The following is a 21,107-nucleotide window of genomic DNA, read 5'->3' as shown; positions in this document are numbered from 1 at the left end:
TGATCAATTTTATTTTACTATTTGGATGATTAGCATGGAATAAATTAGACATTTCTGACAGCATTTTATATCTTATCAAATTTTCTTTAAAAAGAAATAAATATATAAATAAAAATATAAAATATATATTCAGTAATGAATTAATACAGGTAATGAAGTGCATATTGGATTGGCATTATATGATGTTGGAGTGTAACAATATGGTAAAAGTTACAGAAATTATAAAATGCAGTACGATTATATTGTTAACTGATTCAATTAAAGAAGTGGTTTTGCTTATGGGGGGGTGTTTTGTGTGTGTGTGTAAGAGAGAGAGAGTGAGGGAGAGAAGTTGTGTTGATTAGGTCTTCATTTTGGTGTAATAAATGTGTTTGCTGATAGAAGTGACCTGGTTTCAGTTGAATCATGATCCCATGTAATGCCAAACCAAAATAAAAAAGTTTATCTGTTTCTACTAGTCAAAGAATACAACAATATTTGTCACTACGGCAAAGATTTTTTGATACCTTACAATTGTACAGTTAATATTATAATAGTATATTCATTAGTAAATGTAGGTTATTTTATAATTTCTACTTCATATGCAAAATATAAGATAGATTTTCCCCAAAGGTGCTTTTCCAAAAGGCAACTGGACTTTCATGTTTTTTTCCTTGAAAACATTTCAGCGACTAGATGATGGCAAAGTGTATAAATCCTTCCATTCCCCACCATTCAGTTAGAACTGAAGAAGCTTTTTGGATAAAAAACGAAATGTTTTCAAGAAAAAAACCCAAGAAAGTTCCATTGCCTTTTAGAACAGAATCTTTGGGACAACCATGACTTGAATGATTGAGAATCTCCATAGACATAAGATAGATTTTTTTTATTATCTTGTATTTTAGCTTTTTTTAAATTTTTAAACTTTTACTTTAAGATAAAGGTTGTCTTATTAATTGGATCATAAAAATAAAATTTAAAAATAAAAAAGTTTAGTTGATCTAATACTTTTTTTTTCTACTTTAAGGAGAAATGTATCTGTTTGTGTATAAAATTTTTATATGCATATATTAAGAAGTGTGCTTCCAGCTGAAAATAACAGTAGCTGTTTTTTTCACAGCAGTGGGAAAGTGTTTCACTGCATCTTATTTGTCTTTTAGATTTAAGGAACAAATGGCATTTGGTAATTGACCGTCTAACTGTACTTTTCCTGAAGTTTCTGGAATGCTTTCATAAGCTTCAAGTTTTTGTATGGTGGCTTTTGGAACTACACATAATCAAAATTGTGTCATCATATATTATATGGGTAACGGTAAAAGAGGCAAGTATATAATGGATAGCCCACTTTCTCTTGCAGTATCAGTATTACAGTAGAATACAAATCGCTTTATCTCCTTGAACATATGACTCTGAGGTTTTGCATGACCCATGTGGGATTGAAGCTTCCTGCTAATATCAAGCTGCCAACGTAAACGAGTACCCTTGAAAAATATGTAACTGAAAATGAGCTCCGTTAGGCTTCCATAGTTTAACAATATATTTCTTTTGAGTTTGAGTTTTAAAACTAATGAACTTTTTTATTATGATTTATGCATTTTATTTTTAAATTTGAATCCTTCCTGGCTATCAAATGTATAAAACGTATAAAAATGTATAAAACCTAACGTTTGTCCATAAGAGGAGTCCTTGTAAATGATATCAGATCTCAAAATGTAAATGGTCTGCAGGGTAAAATTTGTACTGTATATTTTGAAGATTTGGTTGCACATTGAAAAACAAAGTTTTGTTTAGTAATTGTCCATCCATTGAACTGTTTTAGTGCACCCCACATCTTTCTTTCAATTTGGTTGAGTTTAATTCCAAATGAAACCAAGGAAATTAATCTTTCCATGTTTTTCATTTTTTTCAGTAATAAATAAATACATGAGGTAGTACAGTAAAGAATTCTCCAATTTGTCATTTAATCTAAATGTTATCTTTTCTGTTTTGTCCTTCTAGGTTTCTCTCATTAACTATGTGTTTGTGATTGCCTGGGCTTTTGCTTTACCATATTCTCAGTTGCGTCCATTGGCATCCGGTGTCTGCACAGTTTGGACCTGTGTGATTATTATCTGTAAAATGTTATACCAACTTGAATCTATTAATGTTGCATCATTTTCTATCAGTTGTCCAATGGTATATTTCATTTAGTTTTTAAAATTAAGTATTCATGCTTTATCTAAATATTTTTAACTGGAGGGACTTATGAATTAGAGAGGTGACAAAATGACTCAGAAATTATCCAAGCAGTTTCCCCCAAAATCAGGAAAATATTCTGGTAGTGTACATCTTTTGTTTTTGTTTTTCCAACCCTGTTGAGATGTTAGTTATTTTATGTTTTTTAAAAAAATAAGTAAATAGCGGGTAGGGTATTTTTTTTTTCTATAAAGGGATCTATTTTTCTTTTTGGATCTACCTTGCATCAGAATAAAGAGGAATTCTCTGCTGCTTGATCTCTTTAAGAAAACACCTTAAAATAAGTCTGTAAGTGTGGAATGTGTCCATGTCTTCAGTTTTCTCCCATAAATTCTTAATTTGATTAGGTCTTCATCCTGTCCTTAGCTTGTCAAATTGTCTCTTTAGGCTGGATGTGAGATTTTGGTTACTTTGTATGGGATAAAAATGACAGAGCTTGTACATTTATATATATATATTTTCATAGGAAGGTTTTTCTTTATCTTTAGTCTTAATAATAGCTCCCTGAAAGAGAATTTATAAAGCATTTATAAATTTATAAAGTTAATGAAAAACTGTTGAATTATTTAGCTATAGATGCAATACTAGCTTTATTATTACACATACTGCCCGAATAAATCAGAACTAATGTTGTTTTTGTTATTTTAGCCTAATACTACTGAAAATCAGGAAAACCTGAATGAATCACTTCTCTACAAAAAGCCCATTGATCCAACTGAGTGGGTTGGATTAAGAAAGTCCTATCCATTGCTTGTGTACTTGAGGGTAATTATAATCTTTTCTCTATTCAGCATTTTCCATTCTTGCATTCTTCTAGTAGAGATGAAACGATAGCTCAGTATTATATAATCCTTAGAAGTAGAACTGTTCTTTTTGGAATCTTTCCTCAAAGATTATGAAGGTATGGGATGAAAAAGGAAATTACAATAATGAAGTGTAGTTCATTACAGCTCTGATAGCCTCTGTTCATGAAATGAAAAAGTAGTGATCTATTTTAAGCATTTCCATCCATTCCTTAATTTTCAGTTCTTGTAGCAAAATAACTGCTTTTTAAAATGTATTTGCACAGCTTGTTTAAAGAAACAATACACTTAGAATTAACTATAATTTCATTTTTGTTAATAAACAGTCTAATAAACAGTAATTTAATTTAAATTGTAATACACTAATTTTTAGAATTAGTTTATGTGAATAATTTATGTCTCTTTCCAATTAGTAATAAGATAATATAATATATGCAAGATTCTTACAGGGTTTTTAAAAAAACAGGAGCTGCAAAATGGTTCTACATCTTTGTTATATTTTGTTCTTTCTGTATCAAAACTAAGCTAGAGCTAGAGATAATAGATAATCATGGTTCCTTTCATGAAAATCTCACTACCTCATTCTCTAAACTTTAACATAACATTAAGTACCATTAGACCTACAATGCTTCCACCACAGGCTATTTACTTCGGCCTCATAACCTATCAGAACAAAATTTATTTGCCTGTCTATGATCCACTCCCCTATTTGTGGCTTTGATATTCATATGCTATAAAATAACCCATATATAACCACAAATGGGATTGGGCATTTTTAGAATAAATGTGTTATCAATTAGCATTTTGTTCCTCTAGTGCTTAGCTAGTAGCACAGGAAAACAAATCTCAGTTGCAGCTTTTCAATTTTGTATAGAAAAGTCCTAAGGTTGGGAAAATGTTAATAAATGTTAATAAACAAAGACCTAGATGTAGTAATTTTATACATTTTAAACCCATTATCTTTATAATTAATATAAACACATAACAAAAGTGTTTCACATATATTGACATAAATTGACATAAATTATCATGTCAAAATGTTTATTAAGTGAGTGCAAATAGTTCAGGAGTTTTGCTGTAAGTAGTAGAATCAAGGCTTTTCTTGAATCTGAGGTATTTACAGTTTCCTTCTCTTTCAGAATAATTTGCTGATGCTGGCAATTCTGGCCTTTGAAGTTACTGTTTACCGACACCAAGAATACTACCGATGTCATAATAATCTCACTGCTCCAGAAACCAAAACTATTTTTCATGATATTACCAGATTACATTTGGATGATGGTATAGTCAATTGCCTTAAGTATTTTATAAACTACTTCTTCTACAAATTTGGTTTGGAGGTATGTTTACACCAGTATGGTTAAAGCAGTACTGATAGTCCTTAATTAGTGACCACAATTGGGACTGGCAACTCAGCCACCAAGTGAAAAAACTGGCCAAATAGGTTAAATGTATAATGAAACATACTCTCACCCACAATCAACTTAAAGAAAAACAATTTGAAATGTTTCAGTGGATGCTAGTGTTCTTCCTAGGGAGAGAATTTCATAACTGAAGGGGAACATAGAAAATCATATTTGAGGTTCTTGGATGAGGTTTAGGATATTGTAATCTTCATTTTGCAAATGTGTTTATAATATATCAAAATATTTATGCCAAATAGTTTCCAATGTCTCTTTACTTTTCAAATAGAAGTTTTACCAAGTCATTATGGATAAGATAGTCAGTTTTAATAAGATGGCCTATAAACAAAATTTAAAAAATGATTTCTTTCAAGCTGATAAGTAAAGTCTCATGAAATTTCCAAAGATGAAGCTAATATTCTATTTATCGTGGACCGCTCCAGATAATATATATATATTGTACTTTTGCCTTGTTATCACAGAGTTGTTTCCTCTTGTCTGTAAATGTAATTGGTCAACGGATGGATTTCTATGCAATGATGCATGGCTTTGCTTTAATTGCTGTTTTGTATCGGCGGAGAAGAAAAGCTATTGCAGAAATATGGCCAAAGTACTGCTGTTTTCTGTCATGCATTATTACATTCCAGTACTTCATATGTATTGGCATCCCACCTGCACCTTGTAAGGGTAAGTGTCCTTTATTGCCTCAAACATTCTTCCAGTTTTTTACTTCAGTAATTACTGTATGTTAATACCTGCTGAGAAGTAACTAAATAAGTACTCTTAATGGCTTGTTGTAAGCATTCTTGCCTCTGTCATTACAGATTACCCATGGAGAAATCCAGATGCCAACTTCAACTCTAATATCATCAAATGGTTATACTTTCCAGATTTTATTGTTAAACCAAATCCAGTCTTTCTTGTGTGTAAGTAATTTTCATCCCTTAAACAAATTTACCATTCCTAGAGGATATTGTAATAAATTTCTAAAGTACATTTCTGGACTTGCAACAGATATCAAGATGCTATTGCTAGATTGTAATTTTTAGCTTTAGAATTTTAGAATTTTTTTTTTAGAATTTTTTTTTATTGGCCAAGTGTGATTGGACACACAAGGAATTTGTCTTGGTGCATATGCTTTCAGTGTACATAAAAAAAGAGATATGTTCATCAAGGTACAACATTTACAACACAATTGATGGTCAATATATCAATATAAATCATAAGGATTGCCAGCAACAAAGTTACAGTCATACAGTCATAAGTGGAAAGAGATAGGTGATGGGAACTATGAGAAGATTAATAGTAGTGCAGATTTAGTAAATAGTTTGACAGTGTTGAGGGAATTATTTGTTTAGCAGAGTGATGGCCTTCGGGAAAAAACTGTTCTTGTGTCTAGTTGTTCTGGTGTGCAGTGCTCTATAGCGTCGTTTTGAGGGTAGGAGTTGAAACAGTTTATGTCCTGGATGTGAGGGATCTGTAAATATTTTCACGGCCCTCTTCTTGATTCGTGCAGTATACAGGTCCTCAATGGAAGGCAGGTTGGTAGCAATTATTTTTTCTGCAGTTCTAATTATCCTCTGAAGTCTGTGTCTTTCTTGTTGGGTTGCAGAACCGAACCAGACAGTTATAGAGGTGCAAATGACAGACTCAATAATTCCTCTGTAGAACTGGATCAGCAGCTCCTTGGGCAGTTTGAGCTTACTGAGTTGGCGCAGAAAGAACATTCTTTGTTGTCCTTTTTTGATGATGTTTTTGATGTTAGCTGTCCATTTTAGATCTTGCGATATGATAGAACCTAGAAATTTAAAGGTTTCTACTGTTGATACTGTGTTGTCTAGTATTGAGAGGTGGAAGTATGGAAGGGTTTCTCCTAAAGTCTACCACCATTTCTACAGTTTTGAGTGTGTTCAGTTCCAGATTGTTTTGGTTGCACCACAAGGCTAGTCGTTTGACCTCTCGTCTATATGCGGATTCGTCATTGTCTCGAATGAGACCAATCACTGTTGTGTCATCTGCGAACTTCAGTAGCTTAACAGATGGATCATTGGAAATGCAGTCATTGGTATACAGAGAGAAGAGAAGTGGGGAGAGCACACAGCCTTGGGGGGGCCCTGTGCTAATTGTACAGGTATCTGATGTGATCTTGCTTAGCTTCACCTGCTGCTTCCTGTTTGTTAGGAAGCTTGTGATCCACTTACAAGTCTGTTCCGGTACCTGTAGCTGGTTTAGCTTAGTTAGAAGAATGTCTGGAATGATGGTATTGAATGCTGAACTAAAGTCTACAAAAAGGAACCTTGCATAGGTCTTTGGAGACTCAAGATGTTGAAGGATGTAGTGCAGAGCCATATTAACAGCATCATCTGTTGATCTATTTGCTCGGTATGCAAATTGCAGGGGGTCTAACAGCGGATCCGTGATTACCTATATATATATATGTAAGCCTTCAAACCCAACATCAGTAAAAGTTTTTAAAAAACAGCAGTGCTTCCTATCTCACCATTGCAATAAAGAAGAAAAATTATAGATGATTAATAACATATATAGAACCTGAATTAAAAAGTTAAGACGGGGGAACCAATACACGTCCTTTTTATCAGGAATAGGCAAAGTGGTGTCCTCTAGATGTTTTCAAGTACAGTTGTCATTATCCATTATCAATGGTTATATTGAGTGAAAATTGTGTAACGCAGTAGTCCTAGCAATTTGGAAGGCATTAGGCTGAACTCTCTAGTTTAATGCTTTTCCTTTTGCTATCTGGCTCTGTGTGAAATCGCCTTGCTGCCCAATTCTTAAACTTCTTATTTTAGTTTAAGGTTTTACATACGAACATTAATTTTGTATATGCCAATTTTAGATTTTAAAAACAGTCATCACAGAATATAATGTCTTATAAAGAGTTGCAGCTGCGCGGGTGAGAGGGAGTGTCGCGTACCTCCCATGTAACACCTCTCCTGCGCAGACTGCACTGGCTCCCTGTGGCTTTTCGGGTGCACTTTAAGGTTTTGGTTATGACCTTTAAAGCGCTCCATGGCTTAGGGCCTGGGTACTTACGGGACAGCCTACTGTTACCATATGCCTCCCACCGACCCGTACGCTCTCACAGAGAGGGACTTCTCAGGGTGCCGTCCGCCAAGCAATGTCGGCTGGCGGCCCCCAGGGGAAGGTCCTTCTCTGTGGGGGCTCCCACACTCTGGAACGAACTTCCCCCGGGTTTACGCCAAATACCTGACCTTCGGACCTTTCACCGCGAACTGAAGACACATCTTTTTATTCGCGCGGGGCTGGGTTAACTTTTATGGATTTTATAGTTATTATTAATTTTAAATGGGGTTTTAGTTTTTATATATTTTTAAATTTTTAGGCAAATTATAGTAAGTTTTTTAATTTTACATTTTATATATAGTGTCTTGTTTGTTTTTATTTGCCTGTACACCGCCTTGAGTCCTTCGGGAGAAGGGCGGTATAAAAATCAAATAAATGAATGAATGAATGAATGAGTTAGCACAGTACAGGTAGTTCTTGACTTACAACAGTTTGTTTAGTGACCATTCAAAATTACAACGGCATTTAAAAAAGTGACATGACCATTTTTTACACTTACGACCTTTTCAGCATCCCTATGGTCACATGATCAAAATTCAGATGCTTGGCAACCAATTCATATTTATGACAGTTGTAGTATCCTTGATTAAACATCTTTTGCGGCCTTCTGACAAGAAAAGTCAATGGAGAAGCCAGATGTACTTAACAACCATGTAATTAACTTAACAACTGCAATGATTCATTTAACTGTGGCTAGAAAGGTGGTAAAATGGGGCAAAACTCACTTAACACATGTCTTACTTAACAACATAAATTTTGGGTTCAAATGTGGTCATACATTGATGACTACCTGCAGTCAAACAGTCCAAGGTTGATATTCCTACAAATTTTCACAATATAGTAAATTGCTAGACAAAAATGTAATCACAGTCCAGTCCAGTTATTGAAGACAACAAAAGTTTTGAATAAATAGTCAAAATTCAAAAGATAAAGTAGTGAAGAATCATCAAAGCCAAGAAAATGTAGAGTGGAAATATTTTTGCTTTGTAGCCTCATGGCCTTCTAAATTTGGCTCAAACCTTGGACTTAATAGCGACCTATTTTTAAGTAAGTTATTCTTTCAGAGAAAATTATTTACTGAACATTGCTGCTCATTTACCTCTTTGCTGTTTGTGTATCATAACATGGACATTCCTAGTTGAATTTGTAGACTAGGATTAGAGTTCACAAGGAGCAATTTGGTTCTGCCTCCATTCTGATACTAGGATTATTCTGGGCCCTTAGTCATCCTCTTTATATGAAAAACATGTGAGACGTCCATCACATCTATATTCAATTCAACATCTTCTTCCATCAGATGATTTCATGTTGCTACTATGTGCATCCTTACAAAGGCAGACATTTGAAGATGAGAACAAGGCTGCTGTACGCATCATGGCTGGAGACAACGTAGAAATCTGCATGAACCTTGAAGCAGCTTCATTTAGTCAACACAACCCTGTTCCTGATTTTATTCATTGCCGGTAAGATCTGGATAATGACTATTGACATAGGTCACACATCTGCTTATATTACTTCTTCACAGAAATCATATGCTCTTTGTGAGCTTTGAACTGGTAAGGTTCAGAATTGTATTTCTGCAACTTTACTGCAGTTGTCACTCACACACATTGTCTGATATTGTTATTTTCTAAAGTGGGGTAACATTATCAAATAATAGAATTTTATTCTTCACTTAGGATATAAAATATATAAAACTGCAGGACAATCAAATGTAAGTTATGTAATATATAAAATTGATCAGTAAAAGAATTATATGATGTTACATAATTTCTATCTGATTGTCTTGCAAGTAGAACAAGTGCCTGTAAGAATAAATTCTTATTTTCTCTTTGGCTCTTTTTTATCTTTAATATTTACTCCAGGGGTTTATGGTAATTAGGAACAAATTTCTGTCAGAGACGAAGAGGGGAAAGTCTTGTTGCATGATAAATTTATGTAGCATTGATTACATGCTATATTCTTAAGTACACTGCATGCTCCCAAATGAAAAGAAATTGCAAGAGCCCAATTTCCTACAGTCAGATCTCTGAATTTATCAGTTTGGTGATAAATTACATTACTATAAATGTTACTGTTTATAGCAGTGAAAAAGTTCACCTTTCCTCTATACTTTCAAAGAATCATTGCTTTTGCATGGAAGGAAAGAAGGAAATCGTTGGCCACCTGAAAAAGATCTATTACAAATTCCTCTATTACAAATTCTAGAATTTATACACCAATGTTTAAATAAATTCTCTTTAATTTACCATAAGTAAAATTACCCAAACGTTATGAATGAGACAAATAAAAAAGTGAAAACAATGCTATCAAAACAATCATTACAATAGTTAGCTATAATTATAAAAATATAAATTGATTTTAAATTTGTTAATTTAGCATAAAGTATGAATGCCCCGAGTCATTTCCCTCTCAAAAGTAAGCAACTTGCACTTTGCAATTAAAACAAACCTCATCAAATATGCAGAGGGGAATGTGGGAATTCTGTCAAATCTTTTGGATTTTATTCCTTATTTTTCCTGAACAAACTGATAGCAAGCAATTGCTGTCTTACAAGATTTGAGAAGCCTTGTGATGCAAAAATTGCATCAAATGCAAAAATGTTATGTGTTTATGTGTATTCTTGCCAAATATAACTTCTTTGCAGCAAACTCTGCATCACAGAGTTTGAAAAACCCCTGTATAATGGATAATGTTTTCTTGTAAACACATAATAATTTCGTCAGTATGTATTATATGTTTATATAAATGTGATTATATCACTTTATTGTACATAAAAATGTGTATGACCTGAATATAAATGTGATCTCTCTTATTCCTATTTTGTTTTGTAACAGATCCTATCTAGACATGGGTAAAGTGGTTATGTTCAGTTATCTCTTCTGGTTTGTTCTCACTATCATCTTTATAACGGGAACCACTCGGATCAGTATATTTTGTATGGGTTACTTGGTAGCCTGTTTTTATTTTCTACTTTTTGGAGGAGATCTATTACTGAAGCCAATCAGAAGCATCCTTCGATATTGGGATTGGCTGATTGCTTATAATGCCTTTGTGATTATAATGAAAAATATATTATCGGTAAGTATCTTCCTTTTTTAAAAAATAATTATTAAATGTTTCTGAAAATCAATATATAGTTGTTATTTTACTTTTTCTTAATAGTGCAGAGTCCCACCACACTAGCTCACCTTTTTCTTGCTTTCTAGAAACCATTCAACTCTTGACATCAAAGTGTTGTGGTTATATATAACAGTGTTTTTCAATCTTAGCAAGATATATTCCTGTTCTGGGAGTTGATATTCACACATTGTAAAATTGCCAAGATCAAGAAACACTGATATATTGGGGATAGGTGACTGAGTATTGAAAGTGTTTATTTCCATTCTTCCCTTGCCTTTCATGCTTCTTCAAGCTCCATTCAGTATTACTTGTTCCAAATTGTTTGGAGCTCTAAACAGAAACATCAATTAATGTTTATCATTGCAGCTTTAACTGCAATTTCCCACTTTGTACTGAGAAATCTACCATACAGTTGATGGCCTTGTTTGTATCTGAATTGGAATAAAAAAAGAAGAGGTATTTTGTAGTATTGATACTGGACTATTTACAAAACAATTTTTGTTTTATTGTATTTATGACATTACAATGAAAGAGGTATAAGACTATTTTTAAAAAACAGTTTTTTCCCCAATGCCATCACACTGCTAAACAAATAAGTCAAACTATTTACTAAATCTGCACTACTATTAATCTTCTCATTGTTCCCACCATCCATCTCCTTCCATTATGACTGTATGACTGTAACTTTGTTGCTTGTATCCTTACGATTTATATTTATATTGATTGTTTTCTGATTGCTTATTTGTACCCTATGACTATCATTAAGTGTTGTAAGTGTTGTACCTTGATGAACGTATCTTTTCTTTTATGTACATTGAGAGCATATGCACCAAGACAAATTTCTTGTGTGGCCAATCACACTTAGCCAATAAAAAATTCTATTCTATTCTATTCTATTCTATTCTATTCTAAAAATTATGGAAGAAAGTACTGCACTGAGCATATTCAGTTGAAATGTTACAAACACCAAAGAAAAGAATAATTGAATTTCTCTTTTTTATCTTTGTCTAAACAGCTATACCTTGTAGTATTGACAAGCTTTTATTTTATTATAATATTTATTTATTTGCTTATCTAGTTAAATATTATAGAAGAAATCGCTGCACTGAGCATATACAGTTTAGTTACAAACACTAAAGAAAATAAAATTTAAATTTCTCCTTTTTTTGGATCTTTGTGTACACAGTTATACCTTATCGTATTGATAGGCTTTTATTTTAATTTCTTTTGTCATATCAATCTTTATTTATTCCAGATAGGAGCATGCGGCTACATCAAGTCTTTGATCAACAATAGCTGTTGGGTGATTCAAGCATTCAGTCTGGCTTGTACAGTTAAAGGTTATGACATCCGTAAGTATAGACCTATAAAGTTCTTTGAATAATTCTTTTTAAAATTCCATTAGTCATCATTAAAAAAACAATAAACAGACTTGTTCCTCTCTCTAAAATTGAAAATCATTTTGTTATTTTTATAATAAAGTATGAATAATTCAGATTGGAAAATAAATAGTTGTTGGAAAAATATTTTTCTCTGATAATTTAGCACCATTTTTATATATTTTGTCCAAGACAGGCAGAGGGTTTTTTTTATTTTGTTTTGAAGTAATAGCATAAACAAAGCACACTCTAACCCAGGGATGTCAAACTCGCGGCATCACATTCTCGTCACATATTGTGACTTTTCCCCCCTTTGCTAAACCCGGGGTGGCCTTGGCCACTGCGTGACACATCCGGCCTGCGGGCTGCAAGTTTGACACCCCTGCTCTAACCAGATGTTGTATCTGATAATTTTATCAAGTTGGTTTTTATTTGTAGATTGTATTTTGTTATTCATATAGACTCTGCACCTAATCATTACAAATACCATTGTACTTTTTAAAAAATTATGTTGGCTTTATTTTTCATGTCTTTCCAATTTAAAAATTGCTGATTAATTTCAGAGTTTATATTCTTGGGGTTATTTTAGTTAGCTTCTTGGCTTTTAACTATCTCAGGAAAACTTTTTGTGTTATAACCCTGTTGTGATTCAGGTCACTTTGGTATAGAATGAGGAACCTATATATAAGTGAGTAGTTTAGCACAAAGACTACAAGAATATAGAAGAGAAATAGGGACCTTCCCATTGTGACATCTTCAATTCTGTGGCTCTCTGAGATGTTCCATTAAAGGAGATGGTCTTCCACCTGTTTCCCAGATTAGAATTTGAGTTGGGACATAGGAGAAATGTACATACATGTACAGTCACAAATAGATAATTATTCTCCTGCCCCAACTGTGTGATGTTTAAATCTTGCAGACATGGATTGAAAGTTCCTAAACCTTTTTGTTCTCTTTGGTCAGCTCAGAAAAAATCTTGCAATATTTTGATACTTATCCTTGATGCTTGTTCTTGTCAGCTTTGGATGATCCAGAGTGTAAATTGCCAAGTGGAGAGGCAGGAATAATCTGGGATAGCATTTGCTTTGCTTTTCTATTGCTCCAAAGAAGAGTTTTCATGAGTTACTACTTCCTTCATGTTGTTGCTGATATTAAAGCTTCACAGATTCTGGCATCAAGGTAAAGTGAAGTGTATTTTAATAAATGCATAGATCCATGCAAACATGTGTTTTGATGAAATATTCTGTAAACTATAAAAGTCAAATGAAATATATAATTTGTATATATTAATCAAGGAAAGCTCCTATCACAGAAATGAAAATCCATATATTGATTACGAAAGTTAACCTTATGAAATACATTTCAGAATGTTTTACTTATTCTCACTGTTTCAGCAAATCTGTTGAATCTGTTTCACCTTCAGTTTCCATCTTGGTGGCAAAACTACAATTGTAACTGTCACCCTATCTGTTTGTGCTGCATTGTTTTTATCTAGTGTATATTCATTTATTTTTCAGAGGTGCTGAACTCTTCCAGGCCACAATTGTGAAAGCTGTAAAAGCAAGACTTGAGGAAGAGAAAAAATCAATGGATCAACTGAAGAGACAGTATGCTTTTCTTTTCTCTTAAAAATTCCTTTCTGGATGTTGGCATATAACACTACTACATTAATCAGAGAAAAAGTACTTAACCATTACCTTATCGATGTCACTACAGAAGGCAGTGAGCACCTTTGGAATTTTAAGAGCATCTCATAAGTATTATAGTTCCATCTACCCATCCATCTAAGACACGGATGTCAAACCTGCGATGTCACATTGCCATCATGTGACATTTTACAATGTTTTTACAGAGCTGGGGTGGGCGTGGCCTGCGCATGACACATCCAGCCCGTGGGCTGCTACTTTGACACCCCTGATCTGAGACATAGCCAATAACAAAATAAGTGAAAGTCAAGTAAGATATGAACACCCAAAACATGTAGAGAAACATAGTAGTGGTTAGAATGCTATATATACTGTACATAATAGTCCAGCTGAAATATTTGTATCTTATAGCCGTACTTCAGAAGACAATGTAAATCCTGAATGTAAGTTTATATCAGCTCACATACTTATGAGTACTGAGGTTTTGTTTACCCCCCCCCCAAAAAAAAATGATGAGGAAACACAAGTGGAGATATTACAGTTCTTCTCCCTAGGCTCCCTAGGTTACTCAGTGGCTAAGACACTGGGCTTGTCAATCAGAAAGGTCAGCGAATCGAATCCCTAGTATAGGTCTCCTGCGTGAGCAGGGGGTTGGGCGAGATGACCTCCAAGGTTTACTGTTACTGGTTCTGCAATTTATAATGTGGCGTGGGGGGGAATCAGGCATTCCCAATCAAAGTTGTATACAACGTTGTGAAATTTCTTTCTTTGCAAAAGTTTATTGTAATATAAGCATAAATGTAATAAGTAATGTCATTTGATAATATATTAAGAATATCATATAATATTTTAAAATCCTTGTCCTCTTTGGGTCCACAAAGATAATGATTTAATTCTTAGAGTGCAAACTCTCTTTTGACAGGATGGATCATATCAAAGCCAGACAGCAGAAATATAAAAAGGGTAAAGAAAGGGTGCTGAGCATGAGTCAAGAAGCTTCGGATGGGCAAGAAATTCAAAAGGTTGCTGAAGAAGAAGATGATGATGGTACTATTCCTTCACTATATCCGACGTTGGTATTTATTGTTTGGACCTTAGTATTATTAACATGAATATATATATAGGAAAGTATAGTGCCTCATCCAGACATTTGTTGGGTGGGCTTCACAATCTGCTCCTTTGCATATTTACTTGGGAATAAATCCTACTTCATATGGTATCCCTCTCTTGCTCTTTCTTCTTATTGCAGTGGAGGAATAACATTTGGTTATCTACAAAAACATGTTGTCCCTTTCTCTGAAAATCAGGGTTTGGGACTGGAATGCTAAAGTATAATGTAAAATTGTAGAACATAACAAGCTTTCAGGCCTTTTAAAAAGATGGTATTTAGAGCACAGTTCAGATTAGAATTTGAACTGGTTTTCTATATGATACCTAAACAATTTCAGAGTACCAAAGATGTTTTTATCTTATCAGATTTTTCATTTGAAGCAAAATTTGAGTCAAGAAATGTATTTTATGAATTCAAATAAATACTTTGGCTTTCAGTTGTTCGTTTTAGTTTTTATATAATGAACTTTAACTTCCTGCAGCCTAGTTCTAATTTATAATAAACAAAAGCATTTTTTAACAATTCCTTAAATATAGGGAAATTGTGAAGTCAAATTCTATTTTGTCTCTATGTCAGAGTAGCCAGGTTCTATGAAGAGAGTAGTTATAATAATAGTAAGCAAATTCTCTTTGTGTTTTATCTCTTGAAAGTATTAAGATTGGGTCTGCTCATGCACAGATGGCAAAACAATGGGGGGAAAATATAAGACATAATATTGTTTTTCACTTTGTAAAATTAATGTTTGGACATATTTTATTTTAGGAGAAGCAGACAAAGAGAAAACCAAGGGCAAAAAAAAGCAGTGGTGGCGACCTTGGGTTGATCATGCTTCCAGTAGGTTTCTCAATCATCTTTAAAGTACATGAATTTAGCCCTTATATCCTTGACCAGAATGGAGGCATTCCCAAGACCTATTTGTTTTATGCATGGTTTTATACTTGTGACTTGATAGTCATGTAGACCCAAAAGATTTCACAGGGAAAAAATATGTTTCTTTTAGGAGACCATATGTCGATGCAAGTTCCAGTTAGCTCCTTAAGCAAATATTCACTATGTGGAAGAAAAATACAGTAAATACTTTGCAACTATTCCTGCTGTAGCAAAAATACCTATGCAATTGTTTAACAAACATTCCAGATTTTTGTTTCTGTCAAATCACAAGTAAAATGTGCCTATGCATATATATGTCTGTGTGCGCGTTTACATATATTTATGTTTCTAAAGGGCATGATGAAAATTTATAGAGACCTATCCTATTTTCAAACGGTTACTGAAGACCCAGTGTTGTTTTACTTTTTCAGAAAAACAAATCATTGCAAGTAATGTGTTTTGAATCTGTAGCTTTTCCAAATGGACCAGGATATGGTCTCTGTTAATCCTCATTAGTTTTGCTGTTACAGAAAAATGGTTGAAATTCAGATAACAAGAATGACTCAAAGGCTTTAGGGATCCAAGGTTATCTTTTACAGTGGATTTTATTCGAGGCAGAAAGTGGCGTGAATTAGTATACTTACCCTGCTTTCTCTTATAGTCTATTCTGTGAAAGTGACCTGCATCCATACATAAACCTTGTTAAATTATCCCAGCTCATTTCATTCTTTCTGATTCATTTTACCCTCATTACATGTTTTAGGAAACCACTATAGAATCCATATTATTGCAATAATGCATATACTTGTGAACCGCAACCCATGGCCAAGCCCTGAAAATGAATACTATCCACCAGTATTGCATGCCCTTTTAAAATAATTATCCACAAGTCAGAACAGTAATTCCATATTTGGTGAGCCAAGTTCATTTCTAAATATTTTAATATAATATTTGAAGAGTACTGTTGTATCTCAACAGAAAGTGTCCATTATCTTATGCCTCCTGTGCTGACATAGAATTCTCAGGGCTTTTCTTCTGCATGGCATGAAAAACATGTTTTCACACACCTGTTGCTCTCTAGAAGTCTCCAAAACATTTGCAAGAATCAGTCTGTGGAGAAGAAAATAATATTGTTTCACTGGTTTACTCGCTGTACATCCTCCATTTCAATGATCAGTTACAACCAATGTGTGAAGAAATGGTTTGTAATTAGAGAGATACGATCTTATTGAAAATTAAGCTGCAATTTTCAATTGAATCATATTTCTCTAATTAATTAATGCCTGCAAGAGTGCATTATTGCAGTTTAATCATACCATCCTTCTACAGATATATCGACTTGCATTAATGAGATATAGACCCTGCAATGTGCAGTTAAATTATATAAAGCTTACTAATATAAGGCTTACTAATGACATCTGTTAAGGACACTAGGAGACAATAATTAACAGAATTAATTAAATTATTAAAGTTTATTATAATTTATTTGTCAGTTCACTTACTAGTAAGAAATGGATGAATTATTTTAATACTTATAGTCATAAAAGAACAGAAGTTTAGATAAATGCATTTTGAGGCAAGAAACTGATAGCTTTTCAGTGATAATGTAGAATTATTGTTCACATAAAATGTCATATATACTCATACTGTATAGATGGAACACATTATTACCAAGGAGGTTCATAGTGTCCCCCAAGTTAAAATAGATCTACTCTTTGTGCAACCATTACTGTACATATTTTACAACCAATGTGATCTTTTACAAGTAGATTTATGTGTTTAATAGCCATATTTATGCAAACAACTACTCATACTTTTAGGAGATACCAACTACATGTACATCCTAGATTACATACTGTAATTTGCAATATATATATTGGTATATGACGTCAGAATAAATAAGTCTAAAATCAACTTCAATATGCAGCTAAGTAAAGTTAATTATAAAATTTGTAAAGTAGTAAAATTCAAATAAGAAAGAGATTAGCGATTTTCTGTGAAATGACATCTATGCTATGGATTAATTTTGTGTACAGCACTTCATAAATCAGGGAGATGTAATCAAAATCATAATTGTATACAGCAAGAGCAAGAGCACTTAGATTTATGCATTGTTCCATAGTGCTTTACAGTATTCTCTGAGCAGTTTACAATATCAGCATACTTCCTCCAACACTCTGGGTCCTTATTTTACCGACCTCAGAAGGATGGAAAGCTGTGTCAAACTTGAGCCAGTCAGGATCGAACTCCTGTGGGCAGAGTTAGCCTGCAATACTGCATTCTAACCACTGCACCACTACAGTTCCTTCTATGATACCGAAGCTCTTTCTTTTAGCTCATTTTAGATAATTCTCTGACTGCATTTACTTCACTGTTCAATTCTCTAGCTTTTCATTATTCTATATTATTCAGATACTTCCCTTATTTGCTTTCCACTTCTCTTTAATCTTCAAGCTAAAGAAAAATTTTCTATAGCCTAGTTAGGGCACAGTTTATCCATTTATCTTTGACCTAGGATACATTATTTAATATATGCTTTAGATAAAATAGAGGATAAGGTATGATTGAATAGTTTATTTTTATGGTTCAGAAAGCTATATAATGAGGGTCAAATATAATCTCAAAAGTCATTCTATCTGTGTTTCTTATTATAATAATAAATATATTAAAGTATTTTACTTTACTTGCAAACATTGTCTTAATAGGCAAATGTAATGCTGTGACTTTAATTTTATCTCTTGCTTAATATTTAATATTTAATTTATTTTTTCTTTTTTTTGATCCATTTGGACTTACTAGCTTATTTAATGTTTAAAAAAATGAGCTTCTGTTCAAGGATATAAGGCCCAGTTCATTCATATTCTCTTACAACTTGAAGATATGGAGGCATCCATTTCACAATTTACAAGCAAAAAGTGTTATCTACAAGAAAGTATTTATTGTTGTCTTAATATTAAACTTAAAGACTATAGCAAAAGAGAAGAATGCTTCCAGATGCTAGCAGATTTTTAGCAGTATTACTTTTTTGTAGCTGTTCTTTTGGGGGGGGACGAGAGCACACATTAATTTCATTTGTTCCTTGGGAATTATTTTATTTATTTTTATTTATTTTATTTTGTCACTCAGTATATATAAGCATAAGCGTGACTTCTTATCTGAATGGTCTAAAACTTGTCAACTCCAAATCTCAACCAGCAAATGCTCAGTCTTACATATTGGAAAAAAGAACCTAAACACTAAGTACAAGCTTGATGGACATTACCTTACTGATGACCCCCACACTGTTAAAGATCTTGGAGTTTTTGTATCAAATGATCTAAGTGCCAAAGCCCATTGTAACTACATTGCAAAAAAGGCTTTAAAAGTTGTAACCTAATCTTGCATAGCTTCTTCTCCAAAAACACTACACTACTAACCAGAGCATACAAAACATTCGCTAGACCAATTCTTGAATACAGCTCGACTGTTTGGAACCCATACCACATTTCTGACATCAATACAATTGAACGTGTCCAGAAATATTTTACAAGAAGAGTACTCCAATTAATATAGTTATTACATACTCATACTCATATATATGCTTATATATTGTATAATTATTTCATGCTTATGCTTATATATAATGTGTGACAAAAATAAATAAATAATAAATAAATAAATAAAAATATATAAGCATATATATATATATATGAGTATGTAATAACTATATTAAGTGGATATAACAAAAGGAAACAATAGGACAGGAACGGAAGGCACGCTTGTGCTCTTATGCATGCCCCTTACAGACCTCTTAGAAATGGGGTGAGGTCAATAGTAGACAGTTTTTGGTTGAAGCTTTGGAGATTTTGGGAAGAGACCACAGAGTCAGGTAGTTTATTCCAAGCATTAACAACTCTGTTACTGAAGTCATATTTTCTGCAATCAAGATTGGAGCAGTTCACATTAAACTTAAATCTATTGTGTATTGTTGCAATTGAAGCTGAAGTAGTCTTTGACAGGAAGGACATTGTAATAGATGATTTTATGAGTTAAACTCAGATCATGTCAAAGGCAACACAGTTCTAAATTTTCTAAGCCCAGGATTTCAAGTCTGGTGGCATAAGGTATTTTGTTGTATTCAGAGGAGTGGAGAACTCTTCTTGTAAAATATTTTTGGACACGTTCAATTGTATTGATGTCAGAAATGTGATATGGGTTCCAGACAGTCAAGCTGTATTCAAGAATTGGTCTAGCAAATGTTTTGTATGATCTGGTTAGTAGTGTAGTTTTTCTGGAGAAGAAGCTATGCAAGATTAGGTTTACAACTCTTAAAGCCTTTTTTGCAATATAGTTGCAGTGGGCATTGGCACTTAGATCATTTGATATGAAAACTCCAAGGTCCTTAACAGGGTGAGGGTCATCTGTAAGGCAATGTCCATCAAGCTTGTACTTAGTGTTTAGGTTCTTTTTTCCAATATGTAAGACTGAACATTTGCTGGTTGAGATTTGGAGTTGACAAGTTTTAGACCATTTAGATACATAGTCAAGATCTTTTTGAAGGGTGGTTGTATTGTTGGTGGTGTTAAATAGTTTGACATCGTTAGCAAAGAGAACACAATCACTTGTAATATGGTCACAGAGATCATTAATGTATAATATGAAGAGTGTTGGTCCAAGAACGCTGCCTTGGGGAACGCCACTTTTGACAGGAACAGGATTTGATAGAGCATTGCCAATTTAGAAAACTCTCAACCTCTTACAAATAAAGAAACAATTTTTGGAAGTTATGAATGTTGCAAACTTTCATTAACATATTCCAACTTTTTTTTCAACTTTTCTTCTGATCATTCTGTAATGTTCCTATTATTGAAGTATCTTTTTTGTGATGACAGACATCCTAAGTGATCTATGTGCCTTGCTTGTCTTTTCTCCATTTTTGTACGTCCTGCCACTGATTCCTATAACCATAGACCTACTTTCCTGAGTCTTTGAGTCACAGCTCAGGATAGATATTATGAGAATTGTTTCCTTACGAGAAATAAAAAGAATATTTTATTTTGCTTAGTGGTCAGAAGTGGAGATTATTATTTGTTTGAGTCGGACAGTGAAGAAGAGGAGGAAGAGGAAGGAAAGGAAGAGGAAGAGCCTCCCAAAAGATCTGCTTTCCAGGTATTGTTTTCACTTGCATGGTATTCCTACAAACAAGAGTAGCTACTGGATGTGCTCAAAATGGTGGCCACAACATTTGTGATCAAATCTATGCCTATTTTTTTAACATGCATTGCCATATTGGCCATACCTTGCCTACAAAGACAGCTTGATTTGTCTGAATTGTGATAAAAGAATGATGATATATATTGATTCTGTTTAACTGATTTTTGTGTACATCATAATTGTCATAGTTCTGCATGCAAGAATGTTATTGGAGATGGATTTCCATTCAATTATGCGTGTAGCGTGGTTATTTTTTAAAA

At 33.4% G+C, this 21,107-nt stretch overlaps 1 protein-coding gene across 1 annotated transcript in view; it reads left to right on the top strand.

Annotated features, from left to right (window-relative positions):
• PIEZO2 (piezo type mechanosensitive ion channel component 2) overlaps window positions 1-21,107 on the top strand; it is a 213,804-nt gene that overhangs the window by 155,307 nt on the left and 37,390 nt on the right. The window contains exons 19-32 of the mRNA XM_058177593.1: window positions 1,140-1,300; window positions 1,978-2,154; window positions 2,863-2,979; window positions 4,157-4,357; window positions 4,903-5,107; window positions 5,245-5,346; window positions 8,823-8,988; window positions 10,363-10,606; window positions 11,904-12,000; window positions 13,047-13,206; window positions 13,545-13,634; window positions 14,596-14,720; window positions 15,547-15,618; window positions 20,699-20,802. Coding sequence (XP_058033576.1) covers window positions 1,140-1,300; window positions 1,978-2,154; window positions 2,863-2,979; window positions 4,157-4,357; window positions 4,903-5,107; window positions 5,245-5,346; window positions 8,823-8,988; window positions 10,363-10,606; window positions 11,904-12,000; window positions 13,047-13,206; window positions 13,545-13,634; window positions 14,596-14,720; window positions 15,547-15,618; window positions 20,699-20,802 — 2,021 coding nt within the window. The remainder of the gene's footprint in view (window positions 1-1,139; window positions 1,301-1,977; window positions 2,155-2,862; window positions 2,980-4,156; window positions 4,358-4,902; window positions 5,108-5,244; window positions 5,347-8,822; window positions 8,989-10,362; window positions 10,607-11,903; window positions 12,001-13,046; window positions 13,207-13,544; window positions 13,635-14,595; window positions 14,721-15,546; window positions 15,619-20,698; window positions 20,803-21,107) is intronic.

This window comes from Ahaetulla prasina, chromosome 3 (assembly GCF_028640845.1).
Source record: "Ahaetulla prasina isolate Xishuangbanna chromosome 3, ASM2864084v1, whole genome shotgun sequence".
NCBI classification, from domain to species: domain Eukaryota; kingdom Metazoa; phylum Chordata; class Lepidosauria; order Squamata; family Colubridae; genus Ahaetulla; species Ahaetulla prasina.
The sequence above is the reverse complement of the archived record's forward strand: the minus strand, read 5'-3'. Positions and strand labels throughout refer to the sequence as shown.